Consider the following 20,449-nt stretch of genomic DNA (forward strand, 5'->3'; position numbering starts at 1 on the left):
GTCATCACTTTCCCCCATCTGGAGCCCGGACCCAAGCCCCGCTGAAAACCACCTGAAATCGGGCATTTTTCAGGGGGGGGCTTGTGTTCTGGCTCTTTGTTTTCTATTTCACAGAATGAAATAACATCCACCGTCCGCCATCCACCATCCGCCTCCTCTCCGACCATCTGTGTTTTTCACCCCAATTTACCCGCCGCGCTTCCGCCGACATTAACACTGTTCTCTCTCCGTGTGCGCCTCAGCGCCACCCATCTACAGGCAGAAAGTCACTCCTCTGGAGATAAACGTCGGGGGCGTGGCCACGTTTAAGTGCGAGGTGGAGGAGGCCCCGGACGTGACCTTCAAGTGGTTCAAGTCCAACGCCGAGATCCAGCAGAGCGACAAGTATCGCATCGTCAGCCGGCACGACAGATCCTCGCTGGAGGTCCTGAACGCCGCCAAAGCCGACAGCGGAGAATTCAGCTGCAAGGCCACCAACCATTTTGGCGCCGCCACCTGCGGCGCTTCGCTGACCGTCACCGGTAAGTCCTCCAGTTGCATGCGTTCTTTTGCCGATCCGAGTGATCCGGGCTCCAAAACCCCGACCGTATCTCGAGGGCGTCGATCTAGCCGCTCGCCGTCGCGATCCCGCTTCAACCTTTCCTGAAATGCGTTGTGCCCGCTCTCCGTAGAAATGTACCCCCCGTTCTTTGTCTCAAAACCCGAGCCGGATCCCATGACTTGCTACGTGGGGAAAACGGCCACGTTGCAGTGCTCGCTCACCGGCACGGCGCCCCTAGAGGTGCTGTGGCACAAAGACGGCATCGTCATCTGGCCCTCGAGCCGATGCGCCACCAAGTGCCAAAAGAACAAGTACTCCCTGGACATCTCCGAGCTGGAGCCCGCCGATCGGGGCGTGTACTTGTGCAAGGCGTCCAACGCCGTGGGCGCCGCCACTCTTAGCACGGAGCTCCGAGTGGTGGACAAGCCCCACTTCCTGGAGAGCTTTGAGCCGGCCTCGGTGGCCGTCGACCGGACGCTCAGGCTGGAGTGCCGGGTGGACGAGGACACCGACGTGACGGTGACCTGGACCCGGGACGGTAAAAAGGTCCATCACAGCCTGGAGTGCAGGCAGTCCTTTGAGGACAAAGTGGCGGTTTTGGAGATCGCAAAGTCCAAAGTGAAGGACTCCGGCACGTACGTGTGCACGGCCTCCAACCAGGCCGGGGCCTCCTCCTGCCGGGCTTTGGTCGCGGTTCAAGGTAAGACCCCGTCCGGCCCGCCGGGCGCTAACCTCTTGCGTGGCTTCTTTTAGCGAATGCTTTGAAAGTCGCCCATCCTTTCAGAGCCTCCCAGCTTCGCCAAGAAAATGGATCCCAGTATCACGTGGAAGCGAGGGATAGCCGCTCGCTTGCATTGCGCCGTCAAAGGTTCCCCGGAGCTCCGCATTCTCTGGTTCTGGAACGAGCGAGAGCTGAGCTCCGGAGAGAAACACAAAATGTCTTTTGCCAACGGCACGGCCACGCTGGAGATCGCCGACCTCGTCGTGGCCGACGGCGGCCGTTACACCTGCGAGGTGTCCAACGACGCCGGCAGCGAGAGCTGCGGCGCCCTGGTGGCCGTTAAAGGTTGGTGTCGGAAAGCCATTTTACGGTCAGACCGTGAGCCGCCGTGGAGAGGCGTCCAAGTGGCTTTGGTCCGGACCCGGCCGGGCGCCTCATGCTTATCTTTTCCAATTGGGAAATATTGACCTCGAGGGCGCTAGGCGCCCAATCCATCTTGACCCGGGAGGGTGACAACGTGTTCACTCCTCAATCCGATTGGACGCCTAGCGTCATCAACGGCACTGGGGCGGGAGTGACCCCGGCTCGGTGGGGTGACGTCTCCGTCCGGTGCCACGCGTTGAGGTCAACCCTTAGGCTGAGTCTCTTGCCAAGGCTTAAATTCCCGACCGGGCTTTGGCGCCACGGACCACCAAGCGGCGTATAGCGGCGGACGGCCCGACTCACGCACGCTCTTGACGTTTGATCGCAGAGCCGCCCTCCATCAAGAAAGAACTGCAGACGGTGGAAGCGGTCAAGGGCGCCAGCGCTCAGCTCGAGTGCGAAGTGGCGGGAAGCGCACCCTTTGAGATCACTTGGTCCAAAAACAAGAAGGCCATCCGTGGCGATGACAAATATAAGATCATCTCCCAAGAGCCCACGTTGAGGCTGGAGATCCAACCCTTTGAGGGTGGCGACGTGGGAGAATATCAGTGCCTGGTTTCCAACGCCGTGGGCAAAGTCACCACCAAAGGCTTTGCCAGGCTTAAAGGTCGGTATGGCGCTAACACCTTGAAGGGCCGACCGGGCTCTTGCGCCGCCCGCCTTCTTAGGACCGACCGGATGGCTCTGATCCTTTGTTGTAGAGCCGGCAAGCTTCACAAAGAGGGTGGAAAGTGTGACGGCGGTGTTGGGCAAGCCGTTGACGCTCCAAGGGAGCGTCAAGGGTTCCGCGCCCGTCACGGTCAAATGGATGAAAGATGGCCAAATTGTGAGAGACGACGACCCCAACGTCACCGTGACCTTTGAGAACAATGTGGCCAGCTTGTCGATAGCGGCCGTGGCCGCCAGCCACGCCGGGAAGTACCTGTGCCACGCCGAGAACCAAGCGGGCCAGCAGAAGTGCGAAGCCGCTCTGACGGTTCACGGTCAGATGACGCCCCGCCCGGCTTCCCGACCGGAGGAGCTCGGCGCCGCCAACGCCTCTTCTCGTGTGCCCGTCTCCTCGCAGAACCCGCCAGGATCGTAGAACCGGCTGAGTCCATCAGCGTGACGGCGGGCGATTCGGCCACGCTGGAGTGCGCCGTCTCCGGCAGCCCGGAGCTCAAAGTCAGATGGTTCCGAGACGACAAGGAGATGATCGGGGGCCGCAAATACAAGATGAGCCGGAAGGACCACGTGGTCTCCTTGAAGATTCTCAAAGCGGAAAAGGCAGACACCTCGGTGTACAAGATGGAAGTCTCCAACAAAGTGGGAAAGGACCAGTGCACCTGCTCCGTGACGGTCCTAGGTCGGCTTTGTCGCAACCTCTCTGTTTTTGCTTTGACGGGCTCCAACTCTTTCCGCTCGTCTTGACGAGGGTGGCGGGGGTGCCGGAGCCAGCCCCAGCTCCCGACCAGCTACTAACGGCCGATACCTTGTCCCCGATACGCAGACCGTACCATGCCGCCCAACTTCACCAAGTCGCTGAAAAGGGTGGACGGCAACGTCGGCGCCGACGTCTCCCTGGAGTGTAAGGTGTCTGGATCCCAACCCATCGTGGTGGTCTGGTTCAAAGACGAGCGGGAAATTGAGTCCGGAGCCAAGTTCCGCTCCGAGTACAAGGAGAGCTCCGCCACGCTGACCGTCGGCCGACTGGAGAAGGCCGACTCGGGAGTTTACAAATGCAGAGCCAGTAACTCGGCCGGCGTGAAGGAAACCAGCGGCACGCTTTATGTCAAAGGTGCTCGCTCTTGCCTTTCTGCTTTTGCTTTTATTGCCATTTGAGAAATGTGCACCTGCAACGACATGGAAAGCAAATGTTTCTTCAGCTAGCTTACCGTCGTCGTCGTCGTCTTTGGCGGCACCCGTAAAGCATGCCTTTGTTTTCCCCGGGCCGCCTTCAGAACCGCCGGCGTTCACGGCCAAACCCGACGACCAGGACGTCAACCCCGGAACCGGCGTTTGCCTTAAGGCCGCCTTCACGGGAACTCCTCCGCTCTCTGTCAAGTGGTTCAGAGAGGACAAGGAGGTGGTCGCCGGAGCTTCTTGCTTCATCAAAAAAGAAGCCTCCGCCAGCACCCTGGAACTGGCCTCCGTCAAGCCGGGAGACTCGGCCAAATACACGTGCCAGGTGGCCAACGACGCCGGGAAGGTGGACTGCACGGCGGCGCTCTTTGTTAAAGGTGGCCGTCTTCGACCGCGCGAACCAACGCTAACTCATTGACGCTTACTCTTTGACGCTTACTCTTTGACGCTTACTCTTTGACGCTCACCCGGGCGGGAACCGCCGTCAACCTCTTCTTGCAGAACCGCCGCTCTTTGTGATGAAGCCCGAAGCCGCCAAGTTGGCGGTCAGCGGCGAGCCCGTGGAACTGCGCTGCAGAGCCACGGGCAGCCCCGTCATTGCTTTCAGGTGGCTGAAGGACGGCGCGGAGCTCGCTCACGGTGCTAAATACGCAATGTCCGCGGTGGACTCGACGGCCTGCCTGGCAATGGCCAAGTGCGCCGTCGACGACAGCGGCGATTACACGTGCGTCGCCGCCAGCGAGGCCGGCAGTGACTCTTGCAGCAGCACGCTCACAGTCAAAGGTTGGTTCCTCTTGGAGCAGAACCCCCCCGTGGTTTTGGACCGGCTTTGGCCGACACCACCGCTTCCGGCGAGCCATGTAGTTTCTGCCGTTCGCTTTACCGTGGTCCCGTTCCCTCCCCCAGAACCCCCGGCGTTTGCCCGTTTCTTGGAATCCAAAGACGCGGTGAAGGGTTCGGAGATAACGCTGGAGGCCCAGGTCTCCGGTTCGGCCCCGTTCACCGTGTTGTTTTACAAAAACGCAAAGCCGGTGAGGAACGACAAGAGACACAGGATAACGGCCAAGGAGGACCTGGTGGCCCTTCAGGTGCTGGCTTTGGAGCCGGAAGACGTGGGCTCGTACCAATGTACGGTGGAGAACCAAGTGGGCAAGGTCACTTGTCAATGTCAAGTCACTCTGAAAGGTGGGGCCAGAAGATGCTCTTGGCGTTCAGGACCTAGAGATGTCCTGCACGCAGACATATTTTTCTATCGTTTTCGCCTTTGAACTTCCTCCGCGGGCGGCCAGAGAAACCGACTGCGATCTAACAACACGTGGTGATTCATTGTGCCGTAGAACCGCCGTCGTTTGTGCAAAAGCTGGAGAGCACCAGCGCCTTGGTAGGCGCCCAAGCGTACCTGCACTGCACCCTGAAGGGCTCCCAGCCCTTGAGCGTCACCTGGCTCAAAGACAACCACGAGCTCAAGGCGGGCGAAAACATTCAGATCACGTACGAGGACGGGACGGCCCGCCTGCTGATCGCCGAGCTCGAGAGCAAGCACGGCGGCAAGTACTCTTGCCAGGCCCACAACCAGGCGGGGAGTCAGACCTGCTCCGCCGTGCTGACCGTCAAAGGTTCGTGGTCCCGACGACCCGCCGCGCTTCCGTTGGCCGATCGGCGTCGGCTTGCGCGGGGTGAACCTTTCCTGACCTTTGCCCTGGGCCTCTCAGAACCTGCCAAGGTCACCGAGGAGGCCAAGTCTATCAGTGTGACTCAGGGAGACCTGGCCACCTTGGAGGCTGGCTTCTCGGGCACCCGGCCACTCACGGTGCGCTGGCTAAAGGCCGGAAAGGAGCTGCTTTCCGGCCAGAGGTACAAAGTACAAAGCGGAGACTCCAGCTCGGTGCTCAAAATTCATCGAAGCGACAGAAGCGACGAGGGCCAGTACACCTTTGAGGTTTCCAACGAGGCCGGTCGCGGTTCTTGCCAGGCCACGCTCACCGTTTTAGGTCAGCGCCAGGCATTCGCGGGCGCTTCGGGCTCGGTCGCGTTCTCAGACTAACCTCTTTGGTTCTTCCTCCACATCAGATCAAATGGTGGCGCCCACGTTCACCCGCAAGCTGAAGCCGAGCGAGGGGATCAAAGGTTCCTTCGCGCACCTGGATTGCGTGGCGTCGGGCTCGCTGCCGCTCGCCGTGCACTGGTACAAGGACGGAAAGCAGATAGAGAGCGGCGGCAGGCACAAGTGCACCTTCTTTGAGAACGTGGCCTTCCTGGAAATCTCCGACCTGGACGGCAAAGACAGCGGAAGCTACACGTGCATCGCCGACAACCAGGCGGGAAGCGCTCAATGCGCTGCCACCTTGTTGGTCAAAGGTTGGCCTGCGTTGCGTGCGTGGCTTTGCTTTTGAAGAAGCGTGGCTAGCTCATTCACTCACTCACTCACTCACTCACTCACTCACCAGCCTCCCTTCTTATCCCTTCCAGAACCTCCCTGCATCATACAACCTCCGGAATCTCTAAGAGTTCTGCCCGGCTCCAAGGTTAACTTTGGCGCTCTGGTCTCCGGCACCCCGCCGCTGACCATCAAATGGTTCAAGAACCAGAAAGAGATGGTGTCAAGCTCAGAGTGCTCGGTGATGAAGGATAACGCCTCCACTTCTCTGGAGCTCTTCTTTGTCAAAAGCTCCGACTCGGGCGACTACGTCTGCGAGGTCCAAAACGACGTCGGCGCCGTGTCCTGCCAGGCCACGCTCTTCGTCAAAGGTGACTTGGCATTGCTGCTTCCTTACTTCCCCTTCCATCCGTGCGTTTGCACCTCTTGGGGTCTTTCAAATGATTAAAAACTGACACAAACCACAGTGCTGAGTTCAGGTGACGCTAACTTGAGAAAAGATTGAAGAGTCACCGCTGTGCCCGAAAGGGTCAGATTCTTAACGCTTGAGATTTGCACTCAAAGCCAGACTTCCGTCTTTGATTTCGCCGTCTTTGACCCGACCGCGTGTGGTGTCTCGCCCCCGCAGAAGCGCCAAAGTTCACGCGGACGCCGGCGCCTTTGTCCGTGATCCGACCGGGCCAGGGTCAAACGTTCGAGTGCCAAGTGAGCGGCACGCCCGAGATAGACGTCTACTGGTTCAGGGAGGGTTCCGAGATCGGTGCCGACGGCCGCCACAAGATGGCATTCGTGGACAACGTGGCCACTCTGGAACTCCTGGGTGCCCAGGTCACGGACGGCGGCACGTACTTCTGCGAAGCTCGCAACGAAGCGGGAAGCGAGAGCTGCAGCATGGAACTCAAAGTCAAAGGTCGGTCGAGCCGCCGCGGACGGGCTAGCGCGGGGGCTAGCGCGGGGGCTGTCCAAGGCCACATCCGCTCTCCCAAACTCAGTCCTTTGTCCTTTGCTAACCGTACAACTCTTGGCATACTCTTGGAAATTAGGAGCTAAAATGAGATTCTACTCATTTTAGCTTCTAATTTCTGAAGTGAAGGAAGTTTTTAACCAGCTACGCACTTGAAAGGGCAACAATTTCACAACTTCTGTTTACTGTAAAACTGGAACAAATTAGATGAGAGGATGACGGCGCGATTTCCTGATATTAGATCCGCCCACGTTCTCGCGAGAGCTGACTCCGGCTAGCGTGGTGACGGGATCCGGCGCCCGCCTGAGCTGCCAAGTGGCCGGCACGGCTCCCTTCCAAATCACTTGGCACCAAGACGGGAAGGAGCTGAAAGCCAGCGCCAAACACGGCCTGTCCCTGCTCAATGACACGGCGGTCCTCGAGGTCAACCGATGCGACGCGGGGGATGTCGGCGAATACCAGTGCACCGTGGCCAACGAGGTGGGAAGCTGCACTTGCAAGACCACGCTGAGCCTCAAAGGTCGGTCCCTTTCCATCGGAAGTGTTCCCGGGTTATCGTTTGGCCGGCGGCCGAATTGACGCCTGGATTTCCCACAATAGAACCGCCGACGTTTAGAAAAAGAATGGAGAACGCCACTTGCGTGGTGGGCAAGGGGGCGGTCTTTGAGTGCGCGGTGGACGGCTCTCCGACCATTTCCGTGCAATGGCAAAAAGACGGGACCTGGATTTTGGAAGATCCCAAGATCCAGAGAACCTTTGAGAACAACGTGGCCAGGCTGAGCATCGCCGCGTGCCAAGCGGATCACGCCGGCTCTTACGCTTGCCAGGCCGTCAACGAGGCCGGCCAGGATAAGTGCGTGGCCACCCTGGCGGTCCAAGGTAATCCACTCTCTTTCAGATCCGTCTGATCCGGATCCGACGCCGAGCGGGCGTAACCTCGCCACTTTACCGGCCCGTAGAACCTCCCCGGATCTCGGAGAAACCCGAGTCGGTGAAGGTGACGGCCGGAGACCCGCTCAGTCTGGACTGCGCGGTGACGGGCTCGCCGGAGCTCAAAGTGCGCTGGCTGAAAGGGGGGAAGGAGCTGCAGTCCATCGGGCAGCACAAGATCACGTTCGACGACAACGTGGGTAGTCTGAAGATCCAGTCTGCTCAGAGAGAGCACGAAGGAGACTACGTCTTTGAGGTGTCCAACCACATCAGCACCTGCAGCTGCACCGTCAAAGTGGTGGTGTCAGGTCGGTTGGGAGATGGCGGGCTACGGAGGTCCACCTGGCCAAACCCCGGTTGGCTGGCTGGCGGGCGCTCACTCCGTCCGTCTTTGCTTCGCCGCCGACAGAACAAGTGGTCCCGCCGAGCTTCCTTAAACCGCTGTCCGAGATGCGAGAGATTCTGGGTTCCTTCGTCCAGATTGTTTGCAAAATATCCGGTTCCGTTCCCATCTTGGTGGAATGGCGGAAAGACGGCACCAAGATCTCCAGTGGCGTTAAACACAAGCTGATTCAGCAGGACAACAGCGTATGCGTGGAGATTGAGCACTTGGAGCTTTCGGATGCCGGTTCCTACTCCTGCAAACTGAGCAACGCGGCAGGCAGCTGCCAATGCTCGGGAACGCTGGCGGTCAAAGGTCGGCGAGCGTCTTCTGGAGCGTCCCTGTCCCTATCCCTGTCCTTATCCCTGACCCTTTCCCTAACCCTAACTCTATCCCTTAACCCCTTGGGCTAGAAATGTGCCCCGGTAACCTATCCCGTCTCGCTTTGTGTAGAACCTCCCTGCTTCGTCAGCACGCCCGAGTCCCAGGCGACCGTACCCAACGCCCCGGTGCGTTTCAAAGGCACGTTCAAGGGGACTCCGCCCTTCAGCGTCAAGTGGTTCAAGGACGACGCGGAGCTGATGACGGGCCCGGCTTGTCTCATGGCGCTGGACGCCCACTCTTGCCTGCTGGAGCTCTCTTCCGTGGCCGTCGGCCAGAGCGGCGTCTACACCTGCCAAGTCAGCAACGATGCCGGTTCCGCCCGCTCCAGCGCCGACTTGACGGTCAAAGGTCGGACCGTCGCCTCGTGCCTATCTTCTGTCCGTCGCTTTTCACCGACTTAGGCACTTTCTCTTGCTTTGGCTAGACGCAAAAGTCCAAACCTTTTAGTTAGATTAGACCTCGGAGTCATTTGAGTCTTTCTTTTCTCTTATTTTAACATTCTTAAAGAAATCCACTTGGGTGCTAGCGAGACACAAGCTAGTTTTCTTTTTTCCCCAAGATTCGCTCTTGTTGAACCAGCAGGAAGAATCCATCCCCTTAGCTCATATGTGTGTGTCAAAGTGGCGGCCCAGGGGCCAAGTCTGGCCCGCCGCATCCTTTTGTGTAGCCCAGGAAAGTCAATGATGAGTGCCGACTTTCTGTTTTAGGATCAAATTCAAATGAAGAGTATAGATGTACTGATTTCCCCCCTTTAAAATCAATAATTGTCATTTTTCTGTGTTTTTAGTTCAAAAATCATTTTGTAAAATCAAAAAATATATAAAAAAGCTAAAATAAACATTGTTTTAGATCTATTAAAACTGAATATTCAGGGCTTTTAATCCAGTTCTTTTAATCCATTAATTTAAAAAAAATCTAAATATATCTATTTTGGAGAAAATTTAAGACTTTTAAGTGGGCCTTATAGTTGTGAAAATACAGAAGTCATTTATTTAACAGGGCTGGGCAAACTTTAAAAAAAGGCCAAACGTGAGTGCTTTGATTTCAACTTCTAAAGAGGCTTCTGCTTTCTGCAATACTAGTGTCCTGCAAGTGCAATCAGTGGATTAGCGTCAGGTGGTTCTCGCAGCACAACCCCCGCTCCTCCTTCAAGTTTGTCAGTCAGCTCGGTCGGTCGCTGCTGAATGGCTCGGAAAACACAAAGCAGCCAGTTCAAGACTTTTTTTTAACCTATTTCAAACATGGGGCATCAAAGTGCAAACTTTTGACCATTGAAGAGTGAGTGAGTGCCTCAAAGAAATTGAAGCATTGGACATATGAAGGAAGACATAGCAACCCATAAGACTAGGCATTTATTTAACAGGGCTGGGCAAAATTTTAAATAAAGAGGCCAAAAGTGAGTGCTTTGGTTTCAACCTCGAAAGAGGTTTCTGCTTTCTGCAATACTAGTGTCCTGCAAGTGCAATCAGTGGATTGGAGTCAGGTGCTTCACACAGCCCAACCCCCTCCCTCTCCTTCAAGTTTGTCAGTCAGCTCAGTTGGTGCCGGATAGCTTGAGCAAAAAGCTCCCCACCCCCTCCCCACCCACAGCGACCCAACCCCTGTTGGTTCAATCTTGTCACCCATGTCTGTGGTGGATGACTTGGAAAACAAAAAGCAGCCAGTTCAAGACTTTTTTTTGACCTATTTCAAACATGGGCCATCAAAGTGCAAACTTTTGTCCATTGATGAGTGAGTGAGTGCCTCAAAGAAATTGAAGCATTGGACTTATGAAGGAAGACGTAGCATCCCATAAGACTAGGCATTTATTTAACAGGGCTGGGCAAAATGTTAAATAAAGGGGCCAAACGTGAGTGCTTTGGTTTCAACCTCCAAAGAGGAAACTTTCCACAATACTAGTGTGCTGCAAGTGCAATCAGTGGATTGGAGTCAGGTGCTTCTTACAGCACAACCCCCGCTGGTTCAAGTTTGTTAGTCAGCTTGGTCGGTCGGTCACTGCTGGATGGCTCGAGCCAAAAGCTCCCCCCTCCTCCTCACCCACAGCGGCCCAACCCCCATTGATTCAATTTTGTCACCTATGCCTGTGCGGCCCATAGTGAGTGCTTTGGTTTCAACTTCTAAAGAGGAAAGCTTTGCACAATACTAGTGTCCTGCAAGTGCAATCAGTGGATTGGCGTCAGGTGCTTCACACAGCCCAACCCCCTCCCTCTCCTTCAAGTTTGTCAGTCAGCTCGGTCGGTCGGTGCTGGATGGCTCGAGCCAAAAGCATGCAACTTTGCCAGCTACGTGTGTGCTTGGTATAAACTGTCAAAGCCAGTTCAAAACGTCTTTTTTTTAACCTATTTCAAACGTGGGCCATCAGAGTGCAAACTTTTGACCATTGATGAGTGAGTGAGTGCCTCAAAGAAATTGAAGCATTGCACATATGAAGGAAAATTTAGCATCCCCTAAGACACAGGTGTCAAAGTGGTGGCCCGGGGGCCAAATCTGGCCCTCCGCATCATTTTGTGCGGCCCGAGTAAGTAAATCATGAGTGCCAACTTTCTGTTTTAGGATCAAATTCAAATGAAGATTATAGATGTATATTATATTTCCTGATTTTCCCCTTTTTAAATCAATAATTGAAATTGGTGAAAAAGCATTTTGGAAAATCTAAAAATAAATATATAAAAATATTTTCAGTTTTCCACTTTAATATTGAATATAATTTGAAAATAAATTGTTTCCATTTGAAATGAAAAACAAATGATGATTCGTTGTTCAAATAAACAGTTTTATATGTATAAAAAAATGGAATATTTAGGGCTTTTGATCCAGTTCTTATAATCCAATTAAAAAAAAAAAAAATCGAAATATTATATCTAAAATGGTCCGGCCCACGTGAAATGTGGTCGATGTCATTGCGGCCCGCGAACCAACCCGACCGAGTTTGACACCCTTGACTTTTCGTGACCTGAACAAGCGCAGATATTCCCGGCTAATGCTCCCCATTTAATCTTTGACAGAACCTCCCGAGTTCACGCTGAAGCTCCCCGCTAGCAAGTGTGTGAAGCGGGGCGAGGCGCTTCGCCTGGAGTGCAGGATCACCGGCACCGGACCCCTCAACGTAAACTGGTACAAGATGGACACCAAGCTGGCGGACGGCGCCAACTGCAGCACGTCGTTTGAGGGTCCGCTGGCCGCCCTGGAGCTGCGCGCTTCCGGCTTTGACGACGAAGGCGTTTACACCTGCGAGGCCTACGGCGACGCCGGCAGCGTCAGCTGCAGCACCGCCCTGACGGTCAAAGGTCGGCTCTTCGTCCACTTTCCGTCGGTGCCGGACGTCGGTGTCCGGCGCTCGCGTCACCGTGCGCTTCCGTTCTCGTAGACCCGCCCGTGTTTACTAAAGTGCCCGAAGCGGTCGAGGGACTGGAAGGGAAGGATGTAAGTCTCTACTGCGAGATGAAAGGCAGCGCCCCCTTGCAGACCACCTGGTCCAAGGAGGGCAAACCTCTGATGGAGAGCAGAAAGTACAAGATTTTGAGCGAGGGCGGCTCGGCCACGCTGCACATCGTCGGCCTGGAAGGCGCCGACGCCGGCGGCTACGCGTGCAAGGCCGCCAACCCCGTGGGCGACGACACCTGCCAGGTGTCGGTCAAGCTCAGAGGTCAGCGGGCTGGCGGCGGAGGTCAAAGGCCGCTGAGATCCCTTCCCCCGAGTGACCGCTTTGTCACTCTTCCTCAGAGCCTCCGTCCTTCGTGGAGGAACTGTCCAACGCCACGGCGGTCCTGGGACAGGAAGTGACCCTGGCGGCCGCCATCAAGGGCTCGGAGCCCATCTCCGTGTCCTGGGTCCTGGACAAGGACCACATTCTGAGGGACGGCGACAACCGAAAGATCACCTCGGAGAAGCGGCGGGTGTCTCTCAAGGTCTTTGCGGCCGACGCGGCGGCGGCGGGCCGTTACACCTGCCAGCTGCGCAACGACGCCGGGATGACGGAATGTTTCGCTAACTTGACCGTCACGGGTGGGTGGCCGGCCGACCCACGACCCGGTAAACGTCTCCCTGCGTTAGGCGGGCGCCGTTTAAAGCACCCGCCCCCTCCGCGTGTGGCTTCCAGAACCCGCCAAGGTGGTAGATACGCCCGACACCGTGAGCGTGACGGCCGGCGACGTCGCCGCCTTGGAAGTCAAAGTGTGCGGTACCCCAGAGTTGCTTCCCAAGTGGTTCAAGGACGGCACGGAGCTGACTTCCGGCGAGAAGTACAAAATCTCCTTCTCCCGGATGATCTCCAGCCTCAACGTGCTGTCGGCGGCGACCGGGGACTCTGGGGAGTACACCTTTCAGGTCACCAACCCGGTCGGGAGGGACCAGAGCAAGATCCATCTCAAAGTGTTAGGTTGGTCTTTCTTTCTGTGGCTCTCTTTGACTTGTGAACTGGCCTTCTCAAAGTGCATCAATGGGATGAACCCAGTGAGGCTGGTAGAATGGCTTGTTCCGGGTCTAAAAGAGCCAGCTCTTCCCAGTAATACGCAGACTGTGTAACACACCTGCTGTGCCCGTCCCCACAGATAAAATCATCCCACCTTCCTTCACGAGGAAACTAAAAGACTGCCAGGCGGTGGAGGGCAAAGGCGGCGAGATGGAGTGCAAGGTGTCCGGCTCGCCCCCTTTGACCATTTCCTGGTATCGCGACGACGAAGAACTCCACAGCGGGCCCGCCTACCACATCTCCTTCACGGACAACAACTGCACCCTCAAGGTGCCCAACCTCAAGCTGTCCGATTCGGGACGCTACCGGTGTAAGGCGGTCAACCAGGCGGGATCCAGCGAGACGAGCGCCACCTTAGACGTCAAAGGTAAGTCAAAATGCTCCTCCCATCGGCGAGCGGCGGGGAGGGGACTCGACCGACCGGTCGCTCTTTGCCCGCAGAGCCGCCGTCCTTCGCGGTGGCGCCGCAGCCGGCCGAGGCCACGCCGGGATCCGACGTGGCCTTCTCGGCCGTGGTGAAGGGCAGCGAACCCCTCAGGCTCAAGTGGTTCAGGGGAGCCAAGGAGCTGGAGGCCGGCCGGGACTGCGACTTCTCCCTGAAGGACAACCGAGTCGTCCTCCGGCTCTACCGGGTGGACAGAAGTCACGCCGGAGAATACACCTGCCAAGTCCTCAACGACGTGGGCAAGGAGAGCTGCGCCGTCAACCTGCTGCTCAAAGGTTAGAGATCTGCCACATTTTTTGGAGCCGCCCGCCGGCGCAAGGGCCGGGGCTCAGGGCGGTACTTTGGGGGCGTGGTTGGGCGAGAGGAGCATCTCGGATCCCAGATTTTTGACCACAAGTTTAACCGGGATCCGCTTGGCCCTTCTAGAACCTGCCGTGTTTGTGAAGAAACTGAAGGACGTGTCGGTGGAGAAAGGCAAACCTCTGAGGCTGGAGTGCTCCTACGCCGGGACTCCCGAGATCTCGGTGGCCTGGTTCAAGGACGAGCGCCCGCTGTCGGCGTCCTACAAGTACAATCTGAGCACGACGGAGAGCGCCTGCATCCTGGAGTGCTTGAGCACCGACGACAAGGACGCCGCCGGCGAGTACGCCTGCCGCGTGGCCAACGATGCCGGCCGGGACGAATGCCGGGCCGCGGTTAGCATTCTCGGTGAGTACCCGAGCCCGAGGACCCAGGTCCTTTGGCGCCGCGCCGTCAACGGATAAAGCGGGTGTCGGTGAAACGGGTACAAGCGACTTTGATTTTTTTTCCCCCGCAGAGCCGCCTTACTTCACGGAGCCCCTGGAGGCCATGGAAGTGACGTCCGGGGACGCCGTCTGCCTCAAGTGCCACGTGGCCGGCACCCCCGAGATCCAAGTCACCTGGTTCAAGGGCGACGGCAAGGTGCGCTCGAGCGCCACTTGTAAACTGGAATACGGCCAGGGCGTGGCCTGCCTCAAACTCGGCAAGGCCACCCAGGCCGACGCGGGCGAGTACACGTGCAAGGCGGAGAACCGGATCGGAACGGCCGCCTCCACGTGTCTTCTCAACGTTCAAGGTCAGTCAACCCAGAAACCGTAACCGGTCCCCGCGCCGCCGTGTCCGGTTCCCGCGCCGTCCCGACCGGTTCCCGCCCTGCTGTTTTCGTGAGCGTAACTCCCGACTCTTTCTCCAGAGGCCAAGACTCCCCCGAGCTTCCCCAAAAAGTTGGTGAGCCTCCAGCAGACGTTGGGCTCCACGGTGTGCTTGGAGTGCCGCGTGGCCGGCTCGTCCCCCATGGACGTCGGCTGGCTGAAGGACGGCGAGCCCGTGCGCGACGGAGACGACGTCTCCTCCCTCTACCGCGACAACACGGCCTCGCTCACAATAAATGTCAGCGAGCCCAGGCACGCCGGGGAGTACGCCTGCGTGGCCACCAACGGCGTGGGCAGCGCCTCCTGCAGGGCCAAGCTCACCTTGCAAGGTTTGTGCCGGGAGAAGCGGGGCCGGGCGGGACCGGAAGAAGTGCGGCCAAAACATAACCTCCCCTTCTCCGCCTCTCCGCAGAGCCCCGCTACCCGCCGGTCTTTGAGAAAAAATTGTCAGCGACACAGGCGGCGACGGTGGGCGACAGCGTGGAGCTGGAGTGTCGCTTCGGCGGCTCGACTCCCGTCAAGGTGACCTGGTCCAAGGACCACAAGGACATCCGCAGCGGCGGGAACTACAGGATCCAGACGGACGGCAACGTGGCCCGGCTCTGCGTGGCCAAGGCCGACAAAGACGACGCGGGAAGATACTCGTGTCGCGCCGTCAACGATGTCGGCGAGGACTCCTGCTCTTGCGACGTCTCAGTCAAAGGTTTGCCGAGCTAGCCCTTGTTAACCCCCCCGTGGGCTTTGATTCTCTTTTAGTTTCATTCCCTTCCTTTGACGGTCTTTCTTTACTTGGGACCCCGGGCAGTCCCCTTATCTTTTTGGATATACTATTGTGGTGGTCATCACCCGTTTGTCCGCTGCCTGCCTCCCTCACGGTCATTGTCCCGTCCGTCCCCAGAGCGCAAGAACCCGCCCGTATTCACCAAGAAGCCATCGGAGCAAATGGAGGACACCGAGGGCCGCTTGATCAAGATGGAGGCCCGCGTGTCCGGGTCCCAGCCCATGTCCGTCCTCTGGCTAAAGGACGGCCAAGACATCTCGGGCTCGGACGACTACGACTCCAGCTTCAAGAGCAACGTGGCCGTGCTCTGCATCAAGAGCGGCCAGCGCCGCCACGCCGGCCGATACAGCTGCCGCGCCACCAATGAGGCGGGCCAAGCCCACTGCGACATCTCTCTCCAGATCAACGGTCAGTGGGCAAACGGCTCTTTTCGTTAACCTCTCGTCTAGCGAGATGACGTGTGCTACCAAAGGAAATGTCCGGCAAAATCCGGCAAAATTGCCATGTTCAATCGGGAAAACTCATTGCGCCCTCAAATCAGGTCGTTTTCCCACGCAAAAGTCATTGCCTGCTTTCCGTAGTGTCGCGCTAGCTGGCAACAAGCTCCGTGGGCATTTTCCACCACCCGGTTCGAGCTACCGTTGTCCATTCCTCCGCATTTCGGGCAGATAAAGCTAACGATTGAACCCGGTCCCTCGCAGAAGCCAAGTCCGCCCCGGTCTTCGACGTCCCGCTGAAGGCCACGTCCGTGCCCGAGGGCCAGCGTCTGAGTCTGTCCTGCCACGTGCGCGGCTCGCCTCCAATCAAGATCCAGTGGATGAAAGACCGCAAGGAGCTGCCGGCGTCCGCCGGCATCCGCTTCTCCGACGGGACGGCCTCCCTGGAAATCGTGGCGACCGGCCGTCACGACGCGGGCGACTACATCTGCAAGGCCACCAACGAGGCCGGCAGCGAGCTGTGCCGCGCCAAAGTCACCGTCAAGGGTAAAGCTGGATCGGTGTCTCCCACAAAAGACCGCTGGGTTTTCAGGCGGTGAGTCTGACTTCTTCTTTTGTCCGTTCTTTTGCGCCCAAAGCCAAAGAGGCCGCCCCGAGCGACACGGCCGCCGACGCCTCCGCCAAGAAGCTGGAGCAGCTTTTCTTCGTCGAGGAACCCGAGAGCGTCCACGTCACCGAGAGTGAGACGCCCGCCCGCCGTCCTCTTTTGCCGCCAAATCTTTTAAACGCCCCGCATGATAAAAGCCTTCCGTTCAATTGAATTGAAAAGCCAAAGTACTTTGGCCGTGGGTGGCGCGGGGGTGCCAAAGTACTTTGGCCATCCCCGCCACTCACAATGACTCCTACCATTGACCAAAGCGCCCGGCGTTGCTTCCACAGAGGGCACGGCCACCTTCATTGCCAAGGTGGGCGGCGAACCCATCCCCAGCGTCAAGTGGATGAAGGGCAAGTGGAGGCAACTGACGCAGGGCGGCCGAATCTCCATCGAGCACAAGGGCCGGGACTCCAAACTGGAGATCCGCGAGGTGACCAAGTCGGACTCGGGCCAGTACCGCTGCGTGGCCTCCAACAAGCACGGCGAGATCGAGTCCGCCTCCGACCTCCACGTGGATGAGAAAAAAGCCGCCGCCCAGCTCGAAGGCGACCTGAGAGCCAAGCTCAAAAAGTAAGCGGTCCCCGCCCCACGCACACCCCTGAGGTTCTCCGAGACCTCACCCCTGGCCTCTGTGTGCTCAGGACGCCCTCCAAGCAGAAGAGTCCGGAGGCGGAGAAGGATATCGACATCGTGGAGCTGCTGAGAAACGTAGACCCCAAGGAGTACGAGAAGTACGCCCGCATGTACGGAATCACCGACTACCGGGGCCTCCTCCAGGCCATCGAGCAGCTCAAGCAGGAAAAGGCGGAGGAAACGGGAAGACCGGTAAGTCGCTCTCAAAGGCCCATCGCTGCTGCCGCCGCCGCCGCCGCCGCCGCCGCCGGTCGACCGCTCGTAAACGCCGATTGCGATTGATCGACAGGAAGTGGACCGCGGGCCCAGAGAAGCGGACGAAGACATGGCCAGGCTGGTAGCCGACCTGCAGAAGAGGATGGAGCGTACGGAGGTCGGTACAAGGCATGCCCTCGGCCGTGTCTAGTCCGCCGTGCCAAAGATTCTTCGATGAGCAGGCCCACCGTAGTGCAGCGTACGTGAGCCGAGGCCTTTAGCCTGGAGTCCCTGGACCGGAGAGCGCCGTTCACTCCAGACATTCCGGAGCTGGAAGGTCGCAGGCCGACAAAATGACGCGCCGCCTTCGTACCCGTCTTCTAGCCCATAGTTTCGGTCCACGCTGCAATCAAAAATAGCCTCGAGCGCTTTAGTCTGCGGGATGCCCCCTCTGTATCCCGTAGTCCGTGGTCCGCGGAAAATAAAGCTCGTTTTGCCACGACAGTTCTGAAGGACATCTGTCCATAGCTTGACCTCTGTCCGTAGACTGAGCAGAAGTTTGACCTCACCTCTCGTCTGCCCTTTAGCCCGTGACCGTGGTGAAGGACATTAGCGACCAGTCAGTTGTGCTCGACGAGGAGGCCGCGTTCGAGTGTACGTTGAAGATCAACTACCCAGAGATCACGCTGTCCTGGTACAAGGGCACCCAAAAACTGGACACCAGCGCCAAGTACCACATCAGTGTGACTGGAGAGCGCCACCTCCTGAAGATTAAGAACTGCCAACTGGCGGACCAGGGCAACTACCGAGTGGTGTGCGGACCGCACATCTCCAGCGCCAAGCTCACCGTCACGGGTGAGTACGGCGCAACGCGGAGATCGAGTACCGTTCCGAGTCGGCGAGCTTCCGTCGTGGCGGGCGTGGTCCACGCGTGACGGTCCACGGCCCCCCCGTTTATTCTTTGACGAGCTCTTTCCGGAATCGAGCCCCCGTGTTTGTTTTGGATTCTCGTAGAAGCGGCGGTGGAGACGCACCTTCGGGAGACTTCCGGTAAGGAAGGCCAGTCGTGTACTTTGACTTGTCAGTTGTCCGTCCCCAACGTGGAGGTGCAGTGGTTTAAGAATGGCCAGCGCATAGACACCGAAGGGGGCAGATTCAAGTCCGAGGTCAAACATAAGCTTCAGAAGCTTCACATAAAGGAGCTGAAGCCTGAAGACCGAGGCCGCTACGCTTGTAGGTACCTGCACCTGGAGTCCTCGGCAGACCTCTGGGTCGAAGGTTGGTACGAGTGCAAAAAGCCTGCTCGCAAATCTTTTGCTAACCTCTTCCGAGCCCGCCCCCCCCCGTGGCCACTAATCCTCAAGCGTCTGTCTCTCGTGTGGCGCTGCACTTTTGTCCTCCGCCTCCTCTTCCTCCTCTTACGCGTCGCCAGCGTGGTGGGAGGAAGGTTCTTGTCGTGATCCGGTTCTTGTCGTGATCCGGTTCCCCTCGTGCGTTTGTCTTCCCCGGCTCGAAAAGCTTCCGTCCGCCGGTCTCCTTTTGGTCCGGGCCCGCCCTCCTCTCAGCCGACGCCCCCTTTTGTGTATTCTAGCCGAGCAAATTCACTTCACCAAGCGCATCCACAACGTGGAGGTGAACGAGCGCCAGGCGGCCACCTTCGAGTGCGAGGTGTCCTTCGACAACGCGCTGGTGTCCTGGTACAAGGACACTTGGGAGCTGAGGGAAAGCCCCAAGTACAAGTTCCGCAGCGAGGGCCGGAGACATTTCATGGTCATCCAAAACGTCAGCGTGGAGGATGAAGGTGCGTAGCGGGGTCAGGTGGAAGGGTGTGGTGGAAGCTTTGCCACCGCCACCGACCGACCGGGCCACTTCTTCTTGCTTAGGCGTGTACTCTGTGATCGTGAGGTTGGAGCCCCGGGGCGAAGCCAAGAGCAGCGCCGAGCTCTATTTGTCCGGCAAAGGTACCTGGGCACAAACTGGGCACGACCTGGGCCACGCCCGGAGTGGCGTGCCGCTTATTCAACGCCGTCTTCTATCTTCTTCTTTTTTTGTTCTTCCAGAGATCCAATTAGCCACCATTCCGTCCGGTAAGTACCGTCTTTAGAACCTCGCGCTTCTTCTCGAGCCCGGTCAGCCGCCAACGCGCTTTGCGTTTCGGCGTCTCGGCGATGAACACGCCGTTATCCTCGAGGCCGGCGCTCGACGCACGCTGTTCCTCGAGCTCGCTTTCAGAGACGGGAACGGCCGTTAAAGCGCTTTCAGACGTAAGACGGTGGCCGGGCAACGTTGACCCCAAATCCGCCTGGCTCAAACGGGTCCGCCGGCGCCGGGGAAATCCCGCTCCGCTATCTTATGTCTGAAAGGGGCTTCAATTGGATGGAGTGGAAAAACCCGTGGGCGCTAATCCTGACCCAATTGTCTCGTAGATGTGCAAGACGCTTCCGTGGAGAGGCCGGAAATGCCGTCGTCGGTGGACATTCAAGGCAAGCATTAGAACTATGGCATCGTGAGCCCAGTCCGGTTTTGTTTTTGTAGCATCTTTCATTATTGTGAACCTGAAAAAGGGACAAGCGATGCTAAAATGGTTACTTTAGGCGCAATCCATTTGCACCGGCAACAGAAGAATTCAGACATAGATTGAAAGGTCAGCCGGCACATTCATTTATGGCTGAGAAAAAAATGGCTTCAAGCCCTGCCACTCCGCGACCCGATTGGCCTGCCAATCTTGGAATTATTGGGTCGATGACCAAATGAATTATGAATTGACACGTGAAGCCATCGCTGAGATGAGACCGCTAAAATGCCTCCTTCTGCTTTATTTTTTGAAGAATCTGCTGAATTTTACCATTACGAGGAAGAAATTGAGCACACAGGTATTTGGACTTTGTTCCTCGCCGTCATTGCTCTTCAGATTCTCTTTCGTTCGTTACCCGTTGTCACCTACTAATGTCTACTACTACATGCTTTGCATTCGGTAGCAATCTTACAAACTCTTTGCCTGAAAGGGAAGGGACTTTTCTACCAAATGTCCTCAAACTCACTCCATTTAGTCTTTTCTTCATCTTGTAGTCCTTCTCTCCATTCTTGTACTCTGCC

The 20,449-nt window shown here is 57.4% G+C and overlaps 1 protein-coding gene across 1 annotated transcript in view; it reads left to right on the forward strand.

The window, feature by feature from the left end:
- The window catches only part of ttn.2 (titin, tandem duplicate 2), a 158,917-nt gene that overhangs the window by 37,667 nt on the left and 100,801 nt on the right, over nucleotides 1-20,449 (forward strand). The window contains exons 44-86 of the mRNA XM_077617694.1: nucleotides 243-521; nucleotides 672-1,241; nucleotides 1,326-1,607; nucleotides 2,014-2,292; nucleotides 2,387-2,668; nucleotides 2,752-3,030; nucleotides 3,175-3,462; nucleotides 3,626-3,904; nucleotides 4,029-4,310; nucleotides 4,434-4,712; nucleotides 4,865-5,143; nucleotides 5,240-5,518; nucleotides 5,598-5,885; nucleotides 5,997-6,275; nucleotides 6,533-6,814; nucleotides 7,110-7,388; nucleotides 7,469-7,747; nucleotides 7,828-8,106; nucleotides 8,208-8,495; nucleotides 8,634-8,912; nucleotides 11,570-11,851; nucleotides 11,932-12,210; nucleotides 12,288-12,569; nucleotides 12,664-12,942; nucleotides 13,115-13,402; nucleotides 13,477-13,755; nucleotides 13,907-14,188; nucleotides 14,298-14,576; nucleotides 14,694-14,981; nucleotides 15,065-15,355; nucleotides 15,551-15,841; nucleotides 16,135-16,416; nucleotides 16,509-16,610; nucleotides 16,810-17,095; nucleotides 17,167-17,350; nucleotides 17,448-17,531; nucleotides 17,941-18,208; nucleotides 18,368-18,631; nucleotides 18,945-19,154; nucleotides 19,237-19,314; nucleotides 19,414-19,440; nucleotides 19,780-19,836; nucleotides 20,182-20,226. Coding sequence (XP_077473820.1) covers nucleotides 243-521; nucleotides 672-1,241; nucleotides 1,326-1,607; nucleotides 2,014-2,292; nucleotides 2,387-2,668; nucleotides 2,752-3,030; nucleotides 3,175-3,462; nucleotides 3,626-3,904; nucleotides 4,029-4,310; nucleotides 4,434-4,712; nucleotides 4,865-5,143; nucleotides 5,240-5,518; nucleotides 5,598-5,885; nucleotides 5,997-6,275; nucleotides 6,533-6,814; nucleotides 7,110-7,388; nucleotides 7,469-7,747; nucleotides 7,828-8,106; nucleotides 8,208-8,495; nucleotides 8,634-8,912; nucleotides 11,570-11,851; nucleotides 11,932-12,210; nucleotides 12,288-12,569; nucleotides 12,664-12,942; nucleotides 13,115-13,402; nucleotides 13,477-13,755; nucleotides 13,907-14,188; nucleotides 14,298-14,576; nucleotides 14,694-14,981; nucleotides 15,065-15,355; nucleotides 15,551-15,841; nucleotides 16,135-16,416; nucleotides 16,509-16,610; nucleotides 16,810-17,095; nucleotides 17,167-17,350; nucleotides 17,448-17,531; nucleotides 17,941-18,208; nucleotides 18,368-18,631; nucleotides 18,945-19,154; nucleotides 19,237-19,314; nucleotides 19,414-19,440; nucleotides 19,780-19,836; nucleotides 20,182-20,226 — 10,917 coding nt within the window. The remainder of the gene's footprint in view (nucleotides 1-242; nucleotides 522-671; nucleotides 1,242-1,325; nucleotides 1,608-2,013; nucleotides 2,293-2,386; nucleotides 2,669-2,751; nucleotides 3,031-3,174; nucleotides 3,463-3,625; nucleotides 3,905-4,028; nucleotides 4,311-4,433; nucleotides 4,713-4,864; nucleotides 5,144-5,239; nucleotides 5,519-5,597; nucleotides 5,886-5,996; nucleotides 6,276-6,532; nucleotides 6,815-7,109; nucleotides 7,389-7,468; nucleotides 7,748-7,827; nucleotides 8,107-8,207; nucleotides 8,496-8,633; nucleotides 8,913-11,569; nucleotides 11,852-11,931; nucleotides 12,211-12,287; nucleotides 12,570-12,663; nucleotides 12,943-13,114; nucleotides 13,403-13,476; nucleotides 13,756-13,906; nucleotides 14,189-14,297; nucleotides 14,577-14,693; nucleotides 14,982-15,064; nucleotides 15,356-15,550; nucleotides 15,842-16,134; nucleotides 16,417-16,508; nucleotides 16,611-16,809; nucleotides 17,096-17,166; nucleotides 17,351-17,447; nucleotides 17,532-17,940; nucleotides 18,209-18,367; nucleotides 18,632-18,944; nucleotides 19,155-19,236; nucleotides 19,315-19,413; nucleotides 19,441-19,779; nucleotides 19,837-20,181; nucleotides 20,227-20,449) is intronic.

Source organism: Stigmatopora argus, chromosome 13 (assembly GCF_051989625.1).
Source record: "Stigmatopora argus isolate UIUO_Sarg chromosome 13, RoL_Sarg_1.0, whole genome shotgun sequence".
Classification (NCBI taxonomy): domain Eukaryota; kingdom Metazoa; phylum Chordata; class Actinopteri; order Syngnathiformes; family Syngnathidae; genus Stigmatopora; species Stigmatopora argus.